Source organism: Pygocentrus nattereri, chromosome 4, assembly GCF_015220715.1.
Source record: "Pygocentrus nattereri isolate fPygNat1 chromosome 4, fPygNat1.pri, whole genome shotgun sequence".
NCBI classification, from domain to species: Eukaryota; Metazoa; Chordata; class Actinopteri; order Characiformes; family Serrasalmidae; genus Pygocentrus; species Pygocentrus nattereri.
This window is the reverse complement of record NC_051214.1, coordinates 35,811,459-35,833,427: the sequence shown is the minus strand read 5'-3', so window position 1 is coordinate 35,833,427 and position 21,969 is coordinate 35,811,459. Positions and strand designations below refer to the sequence as shown.

The following is a 21,969-nucleotide window of genomic DNA, read 5'->3' as shown; positions in this document are numbered from 1 at the left end:
AAACTACAGGTTTGATATTATAAAGGATTATACTGTAAATGATTGGACATTTAGATCTCTGAATTTGCTCATAGCAACAAACCAGACATCTCGTTTTCCTGTCTCACTGTTTTCTTACACACATGCAGAGGGTTGATAGGATACGTGTGTTAGCACAGTGTGTACATGTTTGTTAAATCATCAACACTTGAGATTATTGATGTTATAAGTTATATTATATTGATGTTATATTATTATTATTGGACCACAGTTGAAAACAAGGCACAGCAGTTTACAAGACCTTTCATCTAAAAATAAAATTCTAAAATATGACCGAAGGTCTTTGAATTAAAAGATCAATGACCTTCCTCTGGTCATGCATTGATCTCTGGTGTACCTTGGCCAGCAACAACCAGCTGAAATGTGCTGCAGCTTGCATATCAGTGAGCAATGTGCAGGACATACAATCTGCACAACAAACAGGCTCAGAAAAGATACTTTCTTTTCTTTCGCTGAGCTAACATGTTCTTACCTGGTCACTGATAGGCCACGATAATATATTATACATTATATAATGTCATTTCTCATATGAATTTTTGTTCTAATCAGCAGTATCCTCTTAGAAGACCACATTGTCTCTATCTGTCTAGCCTAGGCCATTATGAAATAAATACATATAATTTATTTGAGTGCTTATAGCAAATCCAAGACAGGTGGCATTTTGCTCTGTGGTGAATGGTGTACAATCCTGACAGACACCACAGTTTTCTCAACAGGCCTGGTCCTTCCTGATTTTCTTCAAAGATAAACCATTTTTTGTGCACTCTCTGTTAAACCAAGACATGTGTTCAATACAGTCCACTCAACAGAAGTCTGATGAGATTGGTTGATTGAAAGTAAGAAGAAGAGCAGACAGAAGAACAGAGTTTAATGATTTATTTCACCTGCAGTAGCAGCCAAATCACAGGCCAGAATGCCAAGCCCCTGACACAGGACATGAAAATAAACCATAGCCAAACATATGTTGCCATACCCAAGTAAGTTTATTAACAAATAGTTATTTTAACTAAAATTAACAGTAGCAGTAAATTAAAAGTAACAAAACGGGCTAATTACTCACTATCATGTAAAAGCAAAATCCAACATGTAAGTAAGTATACTGGTGAATGAGACCTCTTGTGTATTTCAAAAAAAGAAAGTTTTAACCATTTTGCCCTTTTGGCAGATACATGAAATTGTGTAGGAATGATTATATGTAAGTCAAAGTGAAAAAAAACCTATGTGGAATCTATATATCAGCTTCTTTGTATCTCATTTTATGAAACTAGTTGCCTTTGGCCTGTCTCAGAGGTGGATGGTATGAACTTTGAAACAGGACTGAGCCATCAGCTCCTCTAATCTCACCTCCCTACAAGCCTGCATGTGGTATAAAAGGAGAGTGACGACAGTTAAGCGTTAGTCTCGTTGGAGTACTCGGCTGTCATTTGAAGGCGAGAGCTTTATTGAACCCAAAATGGGGGATAATAAGCTCTACCTTTTCCTACTTCTAAGCATCATCGTTTTGACTGGTAAGTGGTGCTGGGAATTTTTTTATTTTAAGGATAGAATGTTTTAGGAGCATATACACGCTGTAGACAGAGGTTGTAATTTTACAGCAGATGTGTATACAGCACTGTAAAAATTACTGTAAAATACCTGCAGCCAGAGATGTTGTGTATTTTCGATATAAATATAAAATTGAAATATTTTACAGTATTTAACTGTATTTCATCGCTGTCCTCAAAAAAACAATTATCCCCAAAATCATAACTATACATAAGAGGGGAAAACATTTTTGCAAGCAAACATAAAGAGATTTCAGGTAAAAAAGCAATTTTTTAAGCATTTCTATTGGTTCATTCCTCATTCATTTTCACATAAAAGACAGAGGTTAAATTTAAATAATTAAAATAGTTAAAATAAAAAAAAAAACATATTAAAAAATACAGTTATTTACTGTATAACTCTGCTGCCAGTAGATTTATGTTGTCTGGTATGTTGCTGTGAGTGATTGAACCAATCTAAATGCCCAGTCTTTCACAGTATGATCCTGTAAAAATAACAAAACAGTATTTTATTGTAAAATAAATGCTGTAAATTTACAGCAACATTTCTGGTATGGTTTCTTAGTTTCCTTTCATAGTCCACTCATAGCAGCTTACTGTATGATTTACAATAAGGTTCTGGACGTTGTTTAAAATGTCACAACATTAACACAAAATGTCTAATACTTCATAAAAAGATCAGAGAGAGAGAGAGACAGAGAGAGAGAGAGGAATTTGTTATTAGAATTTATTGTTGTTTTAATTTGTTTGTTCTGTGTTTTTTGCTCATAGATGCTCAAGATGAGGAAACACCATGCCTTTGTAAGTCTTTTGCTGTATTATGGTTTAAACTTTCCCAAAGATTACAAAATATAAAAAAATCAAAATAACGTGGCATTATGTAATATCATGTTGATGTCATTGAGCAGATTTAACTCATTCTATTGAATCTGTGTATCTAATCATTTCAAATACAATTCAACACTCAAAACAATAAATATTTGCATTTACGCTTGTAACAGCTTTGTATGCAAATTCTGTAGCAGAGCTGAAATTGAATGTCGTTTAACTCCCCCTAGTGGACAAAAGGTACAGGAGCTTCCACAAATATGAATACCTCTATGAAGCGGAGTCCCTGAATAGCCTGAATGGAGCTATCAATGGACCCAGAGCTAGTTGCAAGGTAAACATGAAGGATCTGAAGCTCTCTATCAGTTCTCTTAACAAATTAAATTCTGGACTAAAATATGCCTCTTATATGTTTCCAGGTTGAGATTGAGGTTCCTGGCACATGCCACTATGTTGTGCACATGAAAGAGTGCACGCTGAGTGAGGTCACCGGTGCTGATGCAGATGGAAACCCAGTGTTTAGGGCAGCTGCAGGTGCAGACACCTTCAAGATTGAGATGGAGAAGTATGCTGTGTCACAATTTTTAAAATTATGGTTCTTCAAGGGTTCTCAAAAAGGGTTCTTCTGTTGTTGCACCGTCAAGCTTGTAATAATAGAATCTTTTTTGGTGCTATATAGAAACTTTTCAGAAAGATTCCATATTGTCTATCAATCTGGTGAACAGTTTCATGATGCAAAGAAAGTTCTTTCTACTTGAATCAAGCAAAAGGTTCTTTCACTGTTCATGGTTCCTTAAAGAACCATAATCTTTATGCATGTAGGTATGCATCTGTGAAGGCTCGCTTACACTACGAGACTACAGTTCTCACTAACTTTTCACTCTAGATTAAGATTCATACTTAATTTCAGGCTAGAAAACTGGTCAAGCAGGTTGATAACAAATGTTTAATCTCATCCATTCAAAAATGCCTACAGGCGCAGTACTAAAACCTAAGAACAGAAAAAGGGTGGAAGTTAAAATGTTATGTTTAATCCCACCACAGTCCTGAAAAATTGAGGCAGTGTAAAAATGATAATGTAATTACTGTGGTATCATTTAAGAAATAGTGAAATAAAGATGAACCTCTTACCTCTTACAATTATTATTTACTAATTGCATGGAAAACAGTGCAAACTGAATGACTTATTCTTAATTTTTACAACTGAGGAAAGTAAGTCTGTATCTGTCTCTGGTTCCATGTAGCTTGAGGTTTGGAAGGAACATAAAGGTATTATAAAGACCAAAAGGGAAGATAATAGTGGATGATATTCAACATTTTGTGTCTTATTACTCAGGAACCCATTAAAGGTCATTGTGGAAGGTGATAATGACATCAAGCTGTTCCCTGAGGATGGTGAGCTAATCAACATCCTGAACATCAAGAGAGGTATCATCTCTGCTCTTGCTGTGCCTGTGCTTGAGGAGGAGAGGAACAAGAGAATGGTCAGTTGTTAATTTGACGTGAAAAAATTGTTAAATGAGATAATACGTTACAATCTTCTAAGTACTGGAATGTAACAGATTATGCTTGTTATTAATCTGCTGTAACCTTTTTCTTGATCCCCATCAGCCTACAGTTTTTGGTCTGTGCAAGACTGATTACACTGTGAATGCCAGAGAAGATATTGCCACTGACGTCACAATCACAAGAGACCTGTCCAGATGTGACAACTTCAGGCCAATCAAGGACCACACCAGCCCCTTGGCCCTTATTACAGGCATGGTGAGTTATTAAAAGGCAAAAAAAAATCTGTGAAAGTATTTTTTTCATATTTATAAGACGTTGTATGCAGGTTGCATTCAAACGCTGCTCTCTTCTGTTTCACAGCATTACCCACTTGCTCAGCTGTTCAGGAGCAAACAGACTTGTAACTACAAATTTGACAATCAGCAGAAGCATATGACCTCTGGTGATTGTACTGAGACCCACCTTCTTGTGCCTTTCTCTCACAAGTGAGTATTTTAATCATTATCTCACTTGAGGGAAAATGATTTTATGTTTTAAACCTTTTAATCACTGCCTCTGTGTTTCATCTCTTTGATCATAAACAGGGGGAGGTATGGAGTCATGAATGTTGGCAAACAGACAGTGTCTCTGTTGGGAGTAACTGAGCACAATGAAAGAGTGTTTGATTACAGTAAGTACCACCTGAAGGAGAGTCAGTTATCTATTATGTCTGAAAGAACAGATTGTCTGACTGTACGCTTTCTGCTCTCTGTTAGACGAGGCCAACATGAAACCCCTGCATCTCGATGTCAGTGTTGATATGAGCCCAAATCAGGATGCAGATGCTATCCTTACCATTCTGAGGGAGCTGGCTGGTCTTTCCCAGACCACCCATGGAAACAAGAGAGCGCACCTGGCTCAGAGGCTTGTGGCTGTGATCCGCAAGAGCAATGCTGACACTCTGTCTGCAGCTTTGCCAGAGGCACTGGACATTTCTCGTTCCCTGACCTACCAGGCTTTGTTCCAGTGTGGTACTCCGGCATGCAGCAGTGCCATGCTGAAAGTGCTCAGGACCATAGGAAGCACCACTGCTGAAATTGATGCTGCAGTTTATGCGATGGGATTGGTGCCCAACCCCTCACGTGCCCTTGTCAAGGAAATGCTGGAGATGGCCAGGTTCAAGCCCACCAAGCTCATTTACTATGCTACCAGTAATGCTGTTAGAAGGTGAGAAAACTATATATGCAGAGCATGTAAACTTTCTAGGGATGCACAATGCTATCATAATCATATTGTTATCAGCAGATAACAAAAATATTTATTAAAAAAATATTTATTAGAATCAGACAGGTGTTTAGATTTGACCAATGTTTCAAACCAATGCTTGATGATATTTTTAAAAGAACAGAACTTTTAGGTGACGTTGGGTACTATGCTAAAATATCTGCATTTTATTAATTTGCAATATAATTATTTGCAACCCTACAGAAATAAATATTTCTTCCTAATGCAATCCTTGGTATAAGTAGTGTTACTTTCTTCATTTTGTAAATGTTTATGTATTGGCATCGGCAGATATATGCATGAAAATTCATATCAATGTATCCCTATTTCATTCTTGTTCTAAGCAATAGGATTAAAAAAAATATGGAATCTATTAGAAGTTATCCTTTAAATAACCATAAAACATGAATAGTTTTGTTGTTTACATTTTTTTTCACTGTATCATATCAGGCTCTATAAGGCAGAGGGAAGGGTCACCCCTGAAATTGAGGCAGTTGCTGATTATTTCACTGAAGAGACTGGTGACTGCACAGGTGACCAGGAGCACATCTATCTGACTCTGAGGGTGAGTTTATTATATACTCTGCAGAGTGTTTAATCTTTCCAGTGAAAAAATAAACCAAATAGATGGCCTTTGTTGAGCCCAGTAATAATTAGCTGTAATGTCTCACTGAACAGGTGATTGGAAACATGGCTGCTGCTGTGGGTGCTGCCAGCCCTGACCTGAAATCTGCTGTGATCAAGTGCATCAACCAGCCTGCTGCCTCCCCTAAAGTTCAGCAGGCTGCCATCCAGGTCTTCAGACTGACACCTGTCCCTGAAGAGGTACAGCCTTCTTATCCCCTGCGCTTCCTTATTACTTCACTTCTTAATTGTTTTAGATGACAAATCTGACTCTTTATGCTTTGTACAGGGCAGATCAGATCTCATGCAGGTTCTCTTGAACGGAAATGATCCAGTGCAGAAACGCATTGCTGCTTACCTCATTCTGATGAAGGATCCCCAACCTGCTGAACTTGATCAGTTGGCTGCTGCTCTGCGTAATGAAAGAAATCTGCAGGCTAAGAGCTTTTTTATATCTCATATAACCAACATCCTGAGCTCTACTGCACCAGAGACCAAAGAGTGAGTGAACAAAAACATAAGTACCTCAGTCTGTATGAGAGTTAAATATACTGTATTTCAAGAGAGCTCGTTTGATTTTTCCTCATAGACACAGAGTCCAGAACCTGCTTTTATATAGACTAACACATAATGACCTTTGAATTAAATTTAGATCCTTTATCTCTTCATTTTTCTCTCAGACTGAGGCAGAAGATTCTTGATGCCCTCCAAGGCAATGAGGTTGAAAAGGTCATGGATCCCACCAAGTTCTCTCGTCACTACAAGATTGGCTCTCTAGTAGGAAACATGATCTTTGAGAAAGCAAACAAACTGCCCAAGGAAGTCATGCTTGAAATGACCCTGAATGCTTTTGGATATGACATTGACATGTTTGAGGTATGCAGATTTTTTTTTGAATGGTTTATTCTCTATGTCCATGATGTGTATTTCATTTTTCTGATTTATTTTTAACCATTGATTCTTCTGATTTTCAGGTTGGTGTAGAGGGAAAGGGACTTGAACCAACTGTTGAGGCCCTTTTTGGTCCACGTGGTTTCTTTCCTGATACCGCGATGAAGACCATTTTCTTTGCTATGGAGAAGATGCCTTCACAGGTTAATGAGGTTTTGAGTAAAATTATCCCATTGAAGAACCACAGAAAAAAGAGACAGGTACTAAATTTCTCCTCCAAACAGATCTCCTCCAAAGTAGAAGAAAACTGCTGGCTGTCTGACTGTCTTCAATGATTTTTGTTCTTGTTTGCTCATCTTCTTCTTTTTCTTCTTCTTCACCTTCTTCTTTTTCCTTTTTTTCTTCTTGTTCTTCTTTTTCTTTTCCTTCTTCTTCATCTTTTTCTTTTTCTTCTTCTTCACTAGTTTTTTCAGAGAAAGTTCCATGACTAATTGTTTATGAACCTTTGTCTCTGTAGGCCTCTCAAAATATCATCAGAGATATTTCTCAAAATGTTGAGAAGTTGATCAAGGACCTGAAGGCCCAAGATACTCCTGAAGCTATGCTCTACCTGAGGTTACTGGGTGCTGAGCTTGGCTATCTTCAGATAAAAGATATGGAGGAGTTGGCTTACTCTGTGGCAAAGGTGGTTGAAAATCTTTTGAAGATGTTCCCCACTGATGTGAGTACACTTTGGCAGAACATGGCACATTTAAACACTCATAAAATTATTTTTTAAGAAATGTAACCAGGTGTAGTAAGCCAGTGGGAGTACAAAACTTGACAGACATATTTAAGTAAATGTTAAAAGAATTACTGTATGAAAAAAATAGAGATTTTAAACACATACAGTACTGTGCAAAAGTCTTCTGTTTAAATCTATTTGTGTAGTATGTGTTTATTTGCTGAGAAAACTATATAGAATAAATAGGAAGCCCAGTATTATATGTAGTTAAAAAGCAACACCTGGTTTGACCAATCAGTGATCAGTGCTTCATTAAATTGTGCTCATGATGTAATTGATGATATTAATAAGTCTCTGTGGTGCAGTGTATTAGATGGAATTTGTTAACCTCTTTGCTTTCTTTTTCCACCTGATGCAGTTCATCAAAGGCCTGTTCTCAAGTGTTGACAATGAGCTTTTCCTTCATTACATCTTCATGGACAATGAGTTCTACTTACCTACTGGTCCTGGTGTCCCACTGAGGGTTGCTCTGTCTGGTACCTTTGCACCGGGGGTCAAAGGAGGACTGAAAATTGCTCGTGACATGGTAAATTATTTTAAACTCTCTTTTTTTTCCTTTTCTTAAATCATTTTTTTTCAGGTTTCTCATCAACACTCAACCTAATCCAAGGTGCAGCTGTCAATTTCACCTCTGCCTTGTATATTATTTTCAGAGTGAGATTGCTTTCATGCCTTCTGTGGGCGTTGAGTTTGTGGCTGAGATTGGTGCTCACCTCCCGGACTACGTTCACTCTGGCCTGGAGATGCACACCAACATCTACCATGAGAGCGGTCTTAGTGCTAAGGTCGCTTTGGCTCACAACCAGATCAAAGTGACCATTCCTGCTCCTGATGGTTCATCTAAACTCCTGAGTATTACGTGAGATGTTTTAACTGTATTTTTTATTACTTTTTCTCTATGTAATAATACATAACCAACATATAGTAAATGCAAATGTAACATTGTTTATTGTGTTTTTTTATTCTGTTTTTTATATATAGCAACACTCTATTGTCTGTGGCGGGAGATGATATCAATATCGTTCCTGCAATGGAGCAACGTGTTAATGCACATGAATGCAGACCTCTCTTCTCTGGTCTGAAACAATGCAGCTCCATTGATTTCTCAGATGCCTGGATAAATGATGCCTCTCCATACTTTCCCCTTTCTGGAGACAGCAAGTAAGCATGCATTGCGCAAATATTGTGACATTAAAGGGCCTATATCCTACATTCTTCTTGTGTGTTGCATATTTCCTAATGTATACTAGTGACATTTGTGTGGTTTTTATGCCCAAAACAGTCATAATTCAATCATTAAATCTCTTTATCCCTTTTAATAATGAATGCATTTAAGACTGAAATAAGTAAATGATAAGAGTTTTCAATGGCTGCCCTGTACTGTTCTGGAGCTTATTTTCCAACTGTTTGGATTGGAGAGTGAACATTATGTTGACTATAAAAAAATGTTATGTGCCCTATAATATTTGATTTATTTTACAATCATGTCAGAGCTGTGTTGTCCTGTAATTGACTAGATGTTCCTTTGTCTAGATATGAAATTGAGCTTCGTCCCACTGGTGAGGTCTCTGAGTACACTGCCACCATTAAATATACAAATGAGGACATGGTTGACAAAGTCACAGTTGATGTGGAAGCTGAGGGTAAGACACAAAATAACTGCTAAACGTCTATCACAATACAAATCAAGCCACTGCATCTAAAATGCCTCAATTTTCACTCCACCAACACCAGGAACGCTCACTAAGGCCACAGCCATGATGATGTTCAATAGAAAGGATTACACTGTTTCTGCTGATCTCCAGATCCCCGAATACCTCAATGTCGGACTTAGAATTGTTACTGCTGACCCACATTCCATCACGATTGACCTCCTTAGCAATGACGTATCTCAGGCATCTTTGGTTGGTCTGGCTAAGTATGTATATATAGTCAAACTCTTCTTACATTGTGCTTAAAAATTCTTTAACAAATCTATGAAATTTAAAATGACTAAATTACTAAAAAACTAAATTAAAATCCTCTCTTCCAGAATTGACACAGAAAAAGCCATGTTGCAGGTTCAGCTGCTTGTTCCATCTCTTCAGGCTGATGCAAAAATTACTACCAGTCTAAAGTATGCTGATGATCTGACACTGGAGTTTGAAAGTGACCTCAGGTTGCCTGAGACGACTTCCGTGCAGAAACTCATTCTAACATATGGTACTTGTCTATTAAATAACCTAAACAGTAGCATAATTATGTGTGCATATAAATTATTGCAATTTGAGATGAATGTGGCTTCAAGAGCATGTGAAATTACTTTGTATGTATTTAATCAGCTGTAGAGCAATAGTACATTACTATAGTGAGTAATGAGAAGGAGGAGGGTCACCTGTACCCCCTGTATTTGAAAACAAATCATTACTGTCGATGAAATGATGACATTTTTTCACTGTTTTAGATGATGAGAAAATTGAAGCTGATATTAAATCGGATGTCAGCACTGGAACCAAGACCATTGCTGCTGAATTTGACAACATCAAAGCACAGATCAGTGACCTCCTCAATCAACAAATTGGCCAGACTGAAATGAAGGTCCTTCATGTGCTGACCTCAGCCGTTGAGGTAAACTAGTGAAATTAAGATAGCGAGAAACTATTAATGTGAGAAACAAAAAACATTGATGGAGCAAGAGTAAAGAGAAAAGTTGAACAAAAGAATATACAAACCTCATTCCTGGAAAAGTTGGGACATTTTTAAAAATGTAATAAAAATTCTCTTGAGCTTTTATTCAAACGAGAAAGATACAAAGTAAAGAATTCCAGTATTTTCACTCACCATCTTTATTATATTTTTAAAATATAAACAAATTAGAATTGGATGCCTGTAACGCAGTCAAAAAGTGGGAATAGAGGTATGTTTACCACTGTGTTATATCACCTTTCCTTTAATTACACATTTTAAGCATTTGGGAACTGAGGATACTCATGATACTCTTGATGCAAGACTCATGCCCTATGTGGACTAAAATCTGTCCAGATTCTCTGACGTCTTTTGCAATATTGTGTGTGGTAGATGGCGAAAGACCTAAATTATTGCATTGAGAAATGTTCTTTTTGACAATTCTTTCACAAGGTTTGGCACAAAGTAAGCCCTGACCATTGCTTGCAAAGATTGAGCCTTTGGTGGATGTTCCTTTTATACTCAATCATGCCGTCACCTTTTACTAATTCACCTGCTTATTGTAAAATGTTTCAAAACGGTGTAAATTAAACATTCTATAACCTTTTCCCTAGTATTTTGCCCATCCCAACTTTTTTTTTGAGTTGTTGCAGACATCACATTTATCTATCTATCTATCTATCTATAGATATATATGTTTATATTTACAAAATATAATCAATTTGGTCAGCCGATGCAATCAAGTTGGTCAGTTAAATAAAGGTTCAAGAGAATTAACAAATCACAGAACAAACAAAGACAGTTTGTTTTTAATTGCATTTTACTAAATGTTCCAACTCTTTCTGGAAATGTGGTTTGCATTTATGTAATCAAAGCATGTTAGCTCTTATATAGAACGCTGACAAGTACATATGTAACCAGATTTGAGTGCTCTAAATTGTTTATATTGGCATTGTTAACAATGTATTACAAACAGCTCTGTTTGTTATTTATTTGTCTATAGTTTATTTGCATAAATGTCAAAAAAAGGGGCTGACAGTTGTGTGTTATTCTTAACACACAGCGCATTCGGAACCCTAAAAATAATTTGTCTCAAAATCCGTTATCATCCATTGTCAACGCAAGTTCATATTTTACTGCAGAAACAGTCAAATGGCAGCACTGTTCTTAAGCATCAGAACTGTTTTAGACAGACCTCTCCCTGCTGAGTGCACTGCAGAGGTCTTAAAATAATGGCTACTACATCTAAACGGTGGCTAATCTCTTTGGATTCAGTCAAGTGTGCACAGTTCATACTGGACACAAAGCTGCAATATTTGGGTTTTAAAGCCAGTTTCATAACTCCCATTGACTGAGAGATTAGTGAGCCATTTTAGATTCAGCCTTGGAATTTTCTGAGGTCTAATCTTTTTGATATTTAATATTGTTCATTAATGGGCTGTTTTATTTTTTGTTTTTGCAATTTTCAGGACTTTACCTACTTGTTTTAAAACCAGTTAGTTAATTAATTCATTGATACTATCTGGAATGCACAATAAAAACATGATTTGTAAACATGAATGAAAATGAACTCTATCCAAGTTCCCCAAATGAACTATATCTAAGTATCTAAAAGGTATTGTTTTTAATCAGTTCTAATCTACCACAAAATTGCTTAGGAAATTGTTTTTTTTTTTTTATAAATTATTTTTTTACTTACAGAGTAAAACAACATAAACTAAAATAACAAATAACAACTAAAAATACTTAAAAGTGTTCTTCTGGGGTGCACTTTTAAATATATATAAGAGGAACAACATAAATGCAACACAGTGCTTTCTGTTACTTTCCAGGCCACAAATAGCTACCTTGAAGCTTCTAAGATTCCATATGTGGAAAACCTAAGGGTCCCTTCCTTCTCAGAGATTGCTTTGCCTGAGAGACTCTTCTTGTATATGTAAGTGAAACAGATATTTTTTTTTTTTTTAAATAAGTAACTACTTTTACATTGTCCTATTAGACCTACAAAAGGAGTTTTTTAAAAGTGAAAACAAGTATGTGCTAAGAGTTATAGTACCTGCATTGCTATAATAGTAACACTGGTTTATTTGAACAGGGAGACTGGAGCCAATTACCACTTTGGCAAGGATTACTACACGATCACCTTCCCCATGCCTCTTGGTGGAAAATCTTCTAAGGATCTGAACTTCCCTCCTGCTCTCACTACACCAAACCTAGCAGTGCCTCAGCTTGGCCTACAGATTTCCTCCATTGAAGTTCCCCTTCCTGAAATACTTGTTCCAGAGACTTTCACTGTGTCTTTGCCAAGTCTTGGAATGGCAGAAGTTTCTGGTAAGCTTAGCAGCAACCTTTACGACTTGGAGGCAACTGCGTCTGCTGGTAGACAGTCTTCTGAGCAGCGAAGTTATTCTGCCAGTGTTGAAGTAATTGGAACATGCCCTGTGGACATTCTCTCCCTTAGAGTTCAAGGTGAGAAACAATGGAACTGTTTCTTTCAGTTTAGCATTGTGGTATGTGGTCGGCTAGCTAACTTGATTGAATATTTTGCTTAAATATGTGTCATTTTTCACAGGATCTGCTCGGCTTTATGAGACATCAAGTGGTACTCTAAAGGCAGAGGTGAAGTCTGCTGTCTACCACAAGCTCATTGATGCCAGTGTCAGCATTTTTGAGGAAGTAAATATGGTGAAGGAGATTAGCATAAAATCAAGCAGCAAGTTTGATGCCACTGGTCCCTTGGGTATAGAGGCTTCTCTGGAGCACACAGGCCAAGTGGAAATCAGTACTGAAGAAATCTCTGGGGATAGCAACTTAAAGGGAACCTTTGTAACTGGGCCTGTTTCTGGTGGTGTCAGTCTCACCCAGTCACTTGCTCTCTTTCCATTCAGGCCAAAGGCAAGGATTCAGTCTGATTTGAAAGTAGATTCAACTCTTCTTCAGGCTCAGAACACATTTACAACAACCTATGCTAATGGAGAGTTATCAGTTCTATCAAACACAGATGCTTTTGGAGACGTACTGACCCACACTGCTGAAGTAACCATCAGGAAATCCACGTTTGCTGTGAAATCAGACGCTAAGGCATTGGCTCTTGGCCTGAAGATCCAGAACATTGCTGAAGTAAGCGTTAGCGCTGGAGATGTTAACATCAAGTTTGAGACCACCACTGACCATCCTGAAGACTATATCAGGTCTCTGATCACTGCAACTCTGAATGCTGATGGCCTGGCTGTAAACAGTAATGCAGCAGTCAAGCTGGCTGAACACACTGCTACTCACAAAGCCAGTCTAGCCCTGAACAAAAATGGCTTGGCTACCAATGGTACCACTTTCTTGAATAGCCCCCTGGTGCTCAAGAATACCTTTAGTGGTGTTCTTGATTCCACTAAGGCTTCTTTTTCAGTCAAGACAAAGAGTGAATTTGTAGGGATCGATCTTAATAATGACATCTCCATGTCTGCTACTACATCTACTGTCGATTTAGTTTGTAAATCCCAAGGTTCATTTGACAAGTATTTGCAGTACGTAAACGATGTTCATGTTCATGGCGAACCTTATTCTGCTGCTGTGAATATTAACAATGACCTGACGATTCTTGCTGTCAAAATAAACAATGAGGCTATGTTTAAGGCAGAACCCTACAAAGCAGATCTTACAGGTACTTTGAAACTTGCCCTTGATGCAGATGAGCTGAAACACACCTATGAGATCAGTTATGCAGATCTGATAGCAACTGCTAAGTGCAGTACCACTGCAAAACTCATGGGAGCTCACATGAGCCATGACACTGAAATGGAGATAGCCGGACTTGGTGTCAGAATCAATAACAATGCCAACTTCAATTCCCAACCTGTTCGCTTTACCACAACTCTTCAAGCCACAGCTGTTCCATTCAGCTTCAACCTTAATGCCCTTGCCAATGGAGATGGAGAATTGAACCTGTTTGGGAAACAGAGTGCCCAGGTTTACACAAAGTTCCTTCTGAAGGCAGAGCCACTTGCCTTTGCACATTCCCATGAATGCAGGGTCTCAACTAAACATGAGTTGAACAGTGATGTCATTATTGAGACTAACTTTGATAAAAAGGTTGACACTGTGCTTACACCTTTTGAGCAATTAGCTACAATTAGAGTGAAATCTAAAATAAATAACAATGAAATCAGCCAAGATGTCAGTGCTTATAACAACCCTGAAAGGATTGGAGTGGAAGCATCTGGAGTGTTCATCAGTGGTGAAATCCAAGATGTCTCCTTGTCTGGTTTTCTGAAGTATGAGAAGAACACAGAGAGCCATGCCATCAACCTGCCATTTATTGAGAGTCTTCCAGAAGTCTTGGAAAATATCAAAATCACAGCTGTGACCATAGCTGAGGACTTGCAAAATTACATTCAAAGAGAAGACTTTATAGTTGAGATTCAAACCCTTCTACAGCACATTAGTGACTTTGTGACTGACCTGAATCTTGAAGAAAGAATTATCCAGCTTAAAAATGACCTGATTACATTTGCTCAAGACTGTCCAATCACTGTTGAGCATTTGGAGGCTTCTGTGATGAAATTGAGGTCTGTTGCGCAGAAGGTCATAACTGAGTTAGGTACTCGTGTCAGTGAAGTAGAGGGAATTATGAAGGAAATTGTTGCGAATGGTGATGTCCAGAAGCTAACTGAAAAGCTTAAGGTACTCACTGAAGAATTTGACATCAACACTGTGCTCCTTGCTGTCATTGAAGCCTTTAAAGATATGGTCAATCTCATAGCTGTTATACCCACAGATGATGTGAACAAGATGGGTGATACTTTAAAGCAGCTGATCATTGAACTGGACATCGCTGGCAGTTGTAAAGAAATATCTGACAGTGTAAGAGAATTTTTTGTGAAATATGAAGTTGACAAGAAGATTGAAGCATTCCTGGACAAGATTGTGGACCTTATTAAGCAGTTCAAGATTGATCAAACAGTCCAAGGCCTAATTAACACTTTGAAATCTGTTGAGATCCCTGTCACAGGTATATTGAATAAAGCCCTCACCTATCTGAAGACAACTGAGATAAAGGAAATAATTGAAGACCTAAACACATACCTTGATGCTTTCATCCAAACAATACAGTCATTTGATTACAACGCATTTGTAAATGAGGTCAATCTGATAATCACAAAGTACACAACCAAACTAAATAATCTTATTGCATCATATGAGCTCCCTCAGAAACTTGAGGCAGTTAGAGAATTTATTAACTATGCCCTGTCATCTGTCTCTGCATTTTTTAAAGAGCTGAGAGCCTTCAAAGTCACAGATGTCATTAAGACTTTAAAAGACACAATAGACAGTGGTGTCCTTAATGACATTAAGGAATTGGCTGGGACATTCAAACAGAAAATTACGGATATGGACCTTAGAGAACAAATTCTTCAGGCTTTGGAGTTTGTGAAAGATATCTATACTGAGGTCCTGACTGAGGTCACTGATGACCTTGATGACATTTTTGACATCACCCTTGGCGATGAACCAATTGTCACTGAACTGAAACAAATTATTGAAGGCATTGTTGATGGCCTGAAGACAGCTGAACTTGAGTTCCCTTCTTTCACTGTTCCACTCACTGACCTGGCTCTTCCCTCCATGAAATTCAGCTTGCATCAACTTCAGGAGATTGAGCTCCCAACACAGTTTGAAATTCCACAGTTCACCATTCTGGGATCCTACACTGTGCCACCAGTCTCCATCACATGTGAATATATCAAGCAGAGGCTTATGGAACTCATTGACTTGATTGTAAACTTTGAAATTGAGATACTAACCAATAATTCTTACTTTGAAGAAATTTCACTGAACTACCTGCCTGACTTTTCTGCCATGACATTGCCAGAAATTTCTATTCCAGATATTTCCTTCCCTGCCATCCCCACATTAGGTGATAAGTATGCACTTAATGTTCCCCTTCCGCTTCCAAAGATACAGCTGCCTAAAATCCCTACTGCAGTTGTGGTGCCTACCTTTGGAAAGCTTTACAGTGAGATCAGACTCCGTACTCCCATATACACTCTCAGGACTTCGGCTGAAATCCAGAATTCCACTGGCAATGAACAAATGCATCATTTTACAGCATTCCTAACCTCCATTGGCGAATCTTCAGAGTATCCGGTTCTGAATTACAATCTAGATTGCACAGCCCGTATTGGTGTCCCAAGAATGAGTCGTCTTATTATTGCAGAGACCCTAAAGTTCATACATAGTGCCCTTACTGTTGAACATCAGGCATCAGTAACCTTCTACGGCCTCTCTGCGCAGGCCACAGCCCAGACGATTATGAAGGCAACTACCACACCATATAAGGCAGACATTGTCAACAGAGCCTTCTTTGCAGTGGAAGGTGGAATGTCAGCATCTCTTGATACAACTTACAAGCACAAAGTAGATATCCCCTTCCTTTCCATGACCAATGAGGCTACTCTGACCCAGTCTGCAGTTGCTATACAGAAAGACACCACCATTAGTGTGACAGTTGGACAAATAGGCACTGGCAAAGTAAATCTTCCTGATTACTCTGAGGAGGCCTCCTACAAGAGCGATCTGCGCTACACTATGGATCTACAAAATGTAAAATTCACCTTTACTGAAGACTTTGACAGTGCCACCCTGAAAATTAAGGATACACTAAATGTTAATGCTGTTATGCTGAGCCACATTGACTTCAATGGCCAAATTGAGACCAAATCTTCATACATAAAGAACAGTTTGTTGGTTGCATCTGGAAGGGCGCACCTTGGAGATAGGAAAGTGGAGCTGGAAGCAACACATGACACAGAACTTGTTGGACCTTTAAGTGGTACTCTGTCCAATGCACTGAACATCATGGTACGTCCTGTTGAGATTGTCATTGATTTCCAGAACAAGGGTAATACCAAGATCACGCTTATAAAATCTCTCTCTGCCAAGATAGATCTTCAGAATGACTATTCTGTTATTGTCAACTCCAGGACGCAACGTATCAATACTGCAGCACTTGTGCGCTTCAACCAGTACAAATATGGCTACAACTTCACGATTGACAACAAGGAATCTGAGTCTGGCATTTATGCTACTGCCAATGGTGAAACAGACCTTGAATTCCTGACTGTTCCTCTCAGCATTCCAGAAATACCTGTTCCGATGTTGGATTTTAGTATTCCAGCTATCAGTGACCTTAACCTGTATGAGCATAGTGGCCTAAAGCACCTGTTGATTACAACTAAGCAGGCTATTGATGTAGACGGCAAAATTGTCTACCAAAAGAGTAAGTTTCCACCAATCATTGATCTTGGCTTTATTAGTGTTCCTGCAATAGGCAACTTAAATTCTGAGGTGTCTTTCAAGTCCTCCATTTTCAACCTAAATGCTAATGCTGGAATACATGGAGATGATCTTGTCATCCGCGTTGCTGCTACCTCCACTTCTGTGCATAAACCACTGAAGGCCAAGCTTGAAGGAACCAGCGGTCTGACCCTAAAGAGAGGTGTGAAACTGGCCACTACTGTATCTCTGGAGAATGCTCACTTCAGTGGAAACCATGACAGCACTCTGACTCTGAACACAGAGAACCTGGAGGCTGCAGTAGCTGTGAGTACATTCGCAAAGACCAAACTGCCTATTCTTACCATTGACGCTAACCACAACTTCAAAACGGACACCAAGACTCATCTAAAGGCAGAATCCATTCTAGACATCAAATACACTTATGACCTTCCCATTATCAAGGCTGTTGGCAAGGGTGATGCTGAGCACACCTTCAAGCTAGATGGAGCCTTTTCCTCAATTTCTGTTGAGTCTACGGCAAAGGGCAAGATTGATGGAACACTTCTTCAAGCTGGCATTGTGAATGGAGCTTTAGATAACGGGGCAAGCATCTACATGGATAGTAGAGGACTGCGTTCCAACCTAAAGACTGATGGTAATATTTATGTTAATTATGCAGATCTGAAGGTGGAGTTTGATGTTAATGAGAACCTGGACATGGAGGCAGCTCTTGCTCGTGTGTACACTGTTTTGAATATTGCTTCTAACAATGAAGTCAACATTGCAGCCCTCAATACAAAGGGTAAACATGCTGTCAAAGCCACTATCGACCTGGCTCCTCTAACTGCTGATGTGGAGTTTGACCTGTCTCAGCCAAGCAACTTTGGTGATCTCACCATGTATGAGAAAACAGTTGTAGATCTCCCGAAGGGAATGATTTCCTATTCCACAAAAATTGTCTCTCCTATATACACTACAAATACTGCTATAGAAGTGGAAGGTGATGCTCCAGTCTTCAAAGTTGCTCTTAAATCCTATGCCATATCTCCTTTTGTGCTCCTGGGATATAATCTGGACAGTAAGTACCTGTTTTTTAGTACTGATCCATTTATTGTAAGTCATGTTTATGTTTCTAAATGAGTATGATCTAAAACGTTATGCCTAATTTCTCAAATTCAAACTTTAACTCAGTTTGGATTTGAGAAATTGGGCTTAAAGTTTTAGATTAAAACTTAAACTCAGTAAATAAAAGCATAACTTCAGCTGCTCAGATAAAATAAATCTGTTTGAAGAAATGATTAGTTTTGTGTAATTTGAGTTTTTTGCAATATTTGCAATAGGTTACATCAGTACTACAATGGAGAATGATGTTCTCAGTGCAACTGCTAAGGCATTCTTGGAGCATAATGATTTCATCATGGACTTCAATAATGTCATTACATTAAGGTAAAGTTATGCTGTAATTTTCAAGAAAAGACAAATTTCACACATGCATGCTGATTTCATTAGTTTTAAGCTGTATAAAAAAGTAATGATCTATTGTCATTAATTGCATTTTAGTGAACCAAGCCATACCCTGAATGTAGACATCACCAGCCCAACTTTCACTGATGTAAACCTTCGTTATGCTGCTCGGAGAGATGGAGTGAGTACATCAGTTTCCACACCATCCGCTGGCTTCCTTGGTTTTCAGCTCCATGGCAAGATTCCATCTGAGATGTATATGCGCCTCTATGGCCGCTATGCGGTTAGTAGCTTTTAAAATTCTGTACAGTTTCTTTTATCCTTCATTCATATTTTCTTTGTACTAATTGTAGTTTTCCTTTGCAGTCTGCCCTTGAAAATGATATTGACATTTTCACAGCAAAAGTGGATGCAACAGGAGATGAAAAAATAAGTGTCCAGGCAACTTACAACCTAGAAGCGCCCAAAGAGATGATCCTAGGCTTGCAGGCAAGGTTACCTTTCATCACCTCCAGCATTACAAATTTTGGTGAAAAATATGGTATTTGTAGTGCTGTGGAAGGACTGAAGACAACCATTGTCAGTGCCCTTACCGAAGTCTTCACCGCTGCTTCCAGTCATGCTCCTGAGCTTAGCCAGCTGTCTATTCTCTTCAGAAATGTAGTTGTTCAATACCAGAAGGCCATTCAGAATATTCTTAATGCTGCTGCCAGATTTCTGAGGGAGACCCAGATCAAGCTGCCTGGTATGGAAGAAACTACTTTGCCTGAGATATGCAAAAAAATCAAAAGCAACGTTGTCAAGGTGGTGCAAGAGATCATTACGGCAATCTCTGACAATTTTGAAGCTTACTTTGCCCCTATTATTAAGACCATCGGCACAGTTGAGTTAATTCTGCCCTCTGGTGGGATCATGACTGGAGATCAGATTTATGTGTCTGTGAGGACTCTCCTGAGGGATTGCCTGACTCGGACTGCGAAAATTGTGGAGCAGCTGGAGAGCCTTGACATGATCCTCGACAAGCTGGGTGACACCCTTCAGGAGGTTGTTGAAAAGGCACAGGAAATTGTTGATAACATCAGATCTGAAGTCATTGATGCTGTTGCATTGTACTTCAACATATACTACACCTCTTTTGTCACCTTGGTCAAAGGACTGATTGAGAAGGTTGATGCTTTGCTGACCATTGACCAGCTCAATGCCATTGTTGAGAAGTGCATGGAGTCAGTCTTGTTATTTCTTAATGAGCTCAAACGTGTGGTCTCTGACATTCTTCCAGCAGAGTCTGGGGCCCTAATTAGAGTTCAGGATGGAAGGCTAGAACTTGAGCTGCCCTTCCCCTTCCAGCCTTAAGACGGTCCCTCTGAACAAACATAGCATATGAAACACTGCTTTCTGATAATGTTTCAGAGTGATGGACAAATGAAAAGGACATTTAAGCTTTACCTTAGTATGTATTTAAAGCAGTTTGTGCTATCTTGCACACCTTATTAATACACCATTGTGTTATTCTGTTTGTGTAAATGATAACTGAAATATATCATCAAAGTGCACATCTTTATTGTTTCCCTCTTTCATGTATGTTTAAAACCTATATAATGAAATGTCTCAAACACAATAAAGACCATGTATTGTGCAGTGGCTCGAATTATTATTCTCACTTTATTACATTTTTTGTAAATGCTTGCACACAATTTTCAGGACTATACCCAATATCTCAAAATCTTTGACACTGTCTCTATTACACATATTGCCTTTCCTAATACCAGTTTTCCAAAATTAATCAATACCAATCTTCATATGCCACATTTTAAAAACCTGATCTTCACAAAGCATTCAAAAGCAAATAATTCAGTCAGAATCACAACACAGAATATACATAGTTCACACTGAATATGCATCCATCCATCCATCCATCCATCCATTATCTAAGCCGCCACACTGAATATGACATTCCTTAATAACATTGCCAGTTTAATCATATATACACACACATTCAACAATGTGTTCAGTGTGAATAGCATGAAATGTGTAAAAACTTACTGTATAATACTGTGCAAAGAACACTACAGTAAAGCAGCATGATTAAGATTTGATTACTATTATTAATCCAAAAATTATTAAACGTGTCTTACTATTCATTCCATTGTTAAGATAAACAAGACACGCAATTACATATTCACATATAGAAGGGACATACAGGTTCACTAGTAGTTTTGGATATTTAAATGAAGTCATCACATGAAACCAATGTAATAAAAACGCGTCTGTACGGTTCTCTGCGAACCATTACAGACCAAACCACTCTGAATTACTTTTTTTTCATTCATAACGATGAAACTGCTGGTATTTTTTTAATCGGTGGAGTTTCCCTTTAAATCGTTGCAGATATAATAGCCACACGGTGTCTCACAATTCATAGGCGTCCACAATTCAATTAGACATTTTTTTCTGGATTCTGCAGAAATAAAATCTCATTAAGACAGCATGAAATCTCTGAAATCACATCACATAAATAGGGTTGTATCATGCAGTTTTAGACGCAGTCTAAAGTCTGCATCTTTTGAGCGAGCGCTTCTGTAACTTAAAAGTCCCTCGCATCTTAAGAACTAGGAGGTTGTAGCGCCTGTTAGTTTGATGAACACGTTTAAAAATAACCGCGTTAAAGTTGAGAGACTAACTGGAACTGCCGATGTGCTCCGTGTGATTAAAAGCTTAAGAAAACGTCCTCGCAATAAATGCCCCTTCTAAACGTTATCCTCTATGAAGGCTGCGTCAGAGCGTCGCTATCACGTGATCATATTTGAATTTAGCCCTCGAAGTTTGTTTGTCAAAGGCTCCCACTGGGTAGCTAAGTTACAGCTTTGAAACGGATTTTGCTTGAAGGTGCACACAAATTATGGAAAAGGACGACTCAGCTACTCAGCAAACGAGAAAGTAAGTACCGATAACATGTAAAATGTAATATTTATACTTAGGGAAGAATTGTGAAAAGTTCGTCAATGTACAGTCGTAATGTTGACTAATGTGGGAACCAGTTAGCTTAGGTTAGTTAGCTAAGCTAAGCTACATTGCAGACCGACTGAT

The 21,969-nt window shown here is 38.4% G+C and overlaps 2 protein-coding genes across 3 annotated transcripts in view; both read left to right on the top strand.

Annotated features, from left to right (window-relative positions):
• Positions 1 to 1,453: 1,453 nt before the first annotated feature.
• apobb.1 (apolipoprotein Bb, tandem duplicate 1) lies at positions 1,454 to 20,525 on the top strand. Its single transcript, XM_017682902.1, has 28 exons — positions 1,454 to 1,547; positions 2,355 to 2,384; positions 2,642 to 2,745; positions 2,831 to 2,976; positions 3,748 to 3,895; positions 4,023 to 4,175; positions 4,281 to 4,405; positions 4,505 to 4,590; positions 4,676 to 5,126; positions 5,634 to 5,748; positions 5,862 to 6,008; positions 6,097 to 6,308; positions 6,488 to 6,683; positions 6,782 to 6,958; positions 7,216 to 7,419; positions 7,841 to 8,008; positions 8,136 to 8,341; positions 8,464 to 8,643; positions 9,016 to 9,125; positions 9,217 to 9,400; positions 9,515 to 9,684; positions 9,926 to 10,089; positions 11,979 to 12,082; positions 12,242 to 12,615; positions 12,719 to 18,496; positions 18,759 to 18,864; positions 18,979 to 19,165; positions 19,249 to 20,525. The coding sequence occupies exons 1-28, from the start codon at positions 1,493 to 1,495 to the stop codon at positions 20,233 to 20,235; spliced, it is 11,067 nt and encodes a 3,688-aa protein (XP_017538391.1). The 5' UTR covers positions 1,454 to 1,492; the 3' UTR covers positions 20,236 to 20,525.
• Positions 20,526 to 21,513: 988 nt separating this feature from the next.
• Positions 21,514 to 21,969, top strand: part of bub1ba (BUB1 mitotic checkpoint serine/threonine kinase Ba) — a 10,127-nt gene continuing 9,671 nt past the window's right edge. Inside the window, exon 1 of one of the 2 annotated variants that reach the window (XM_017681552.2) lies at positions 21,514 to 21,819. In XM_017681552.2, coding sequence (XP_017537041.1) covers positions 21,782 to 21,819 — 38 coding nt within the window. In that variant the 5' untranslated portion in view covers positions 21,514 to 21,781. The remainder of the gene's footprint in view (positions 21,820 to 21,969) is intronic. The other variant, XM_017681544.2, reaches the window with a different exon arrangement.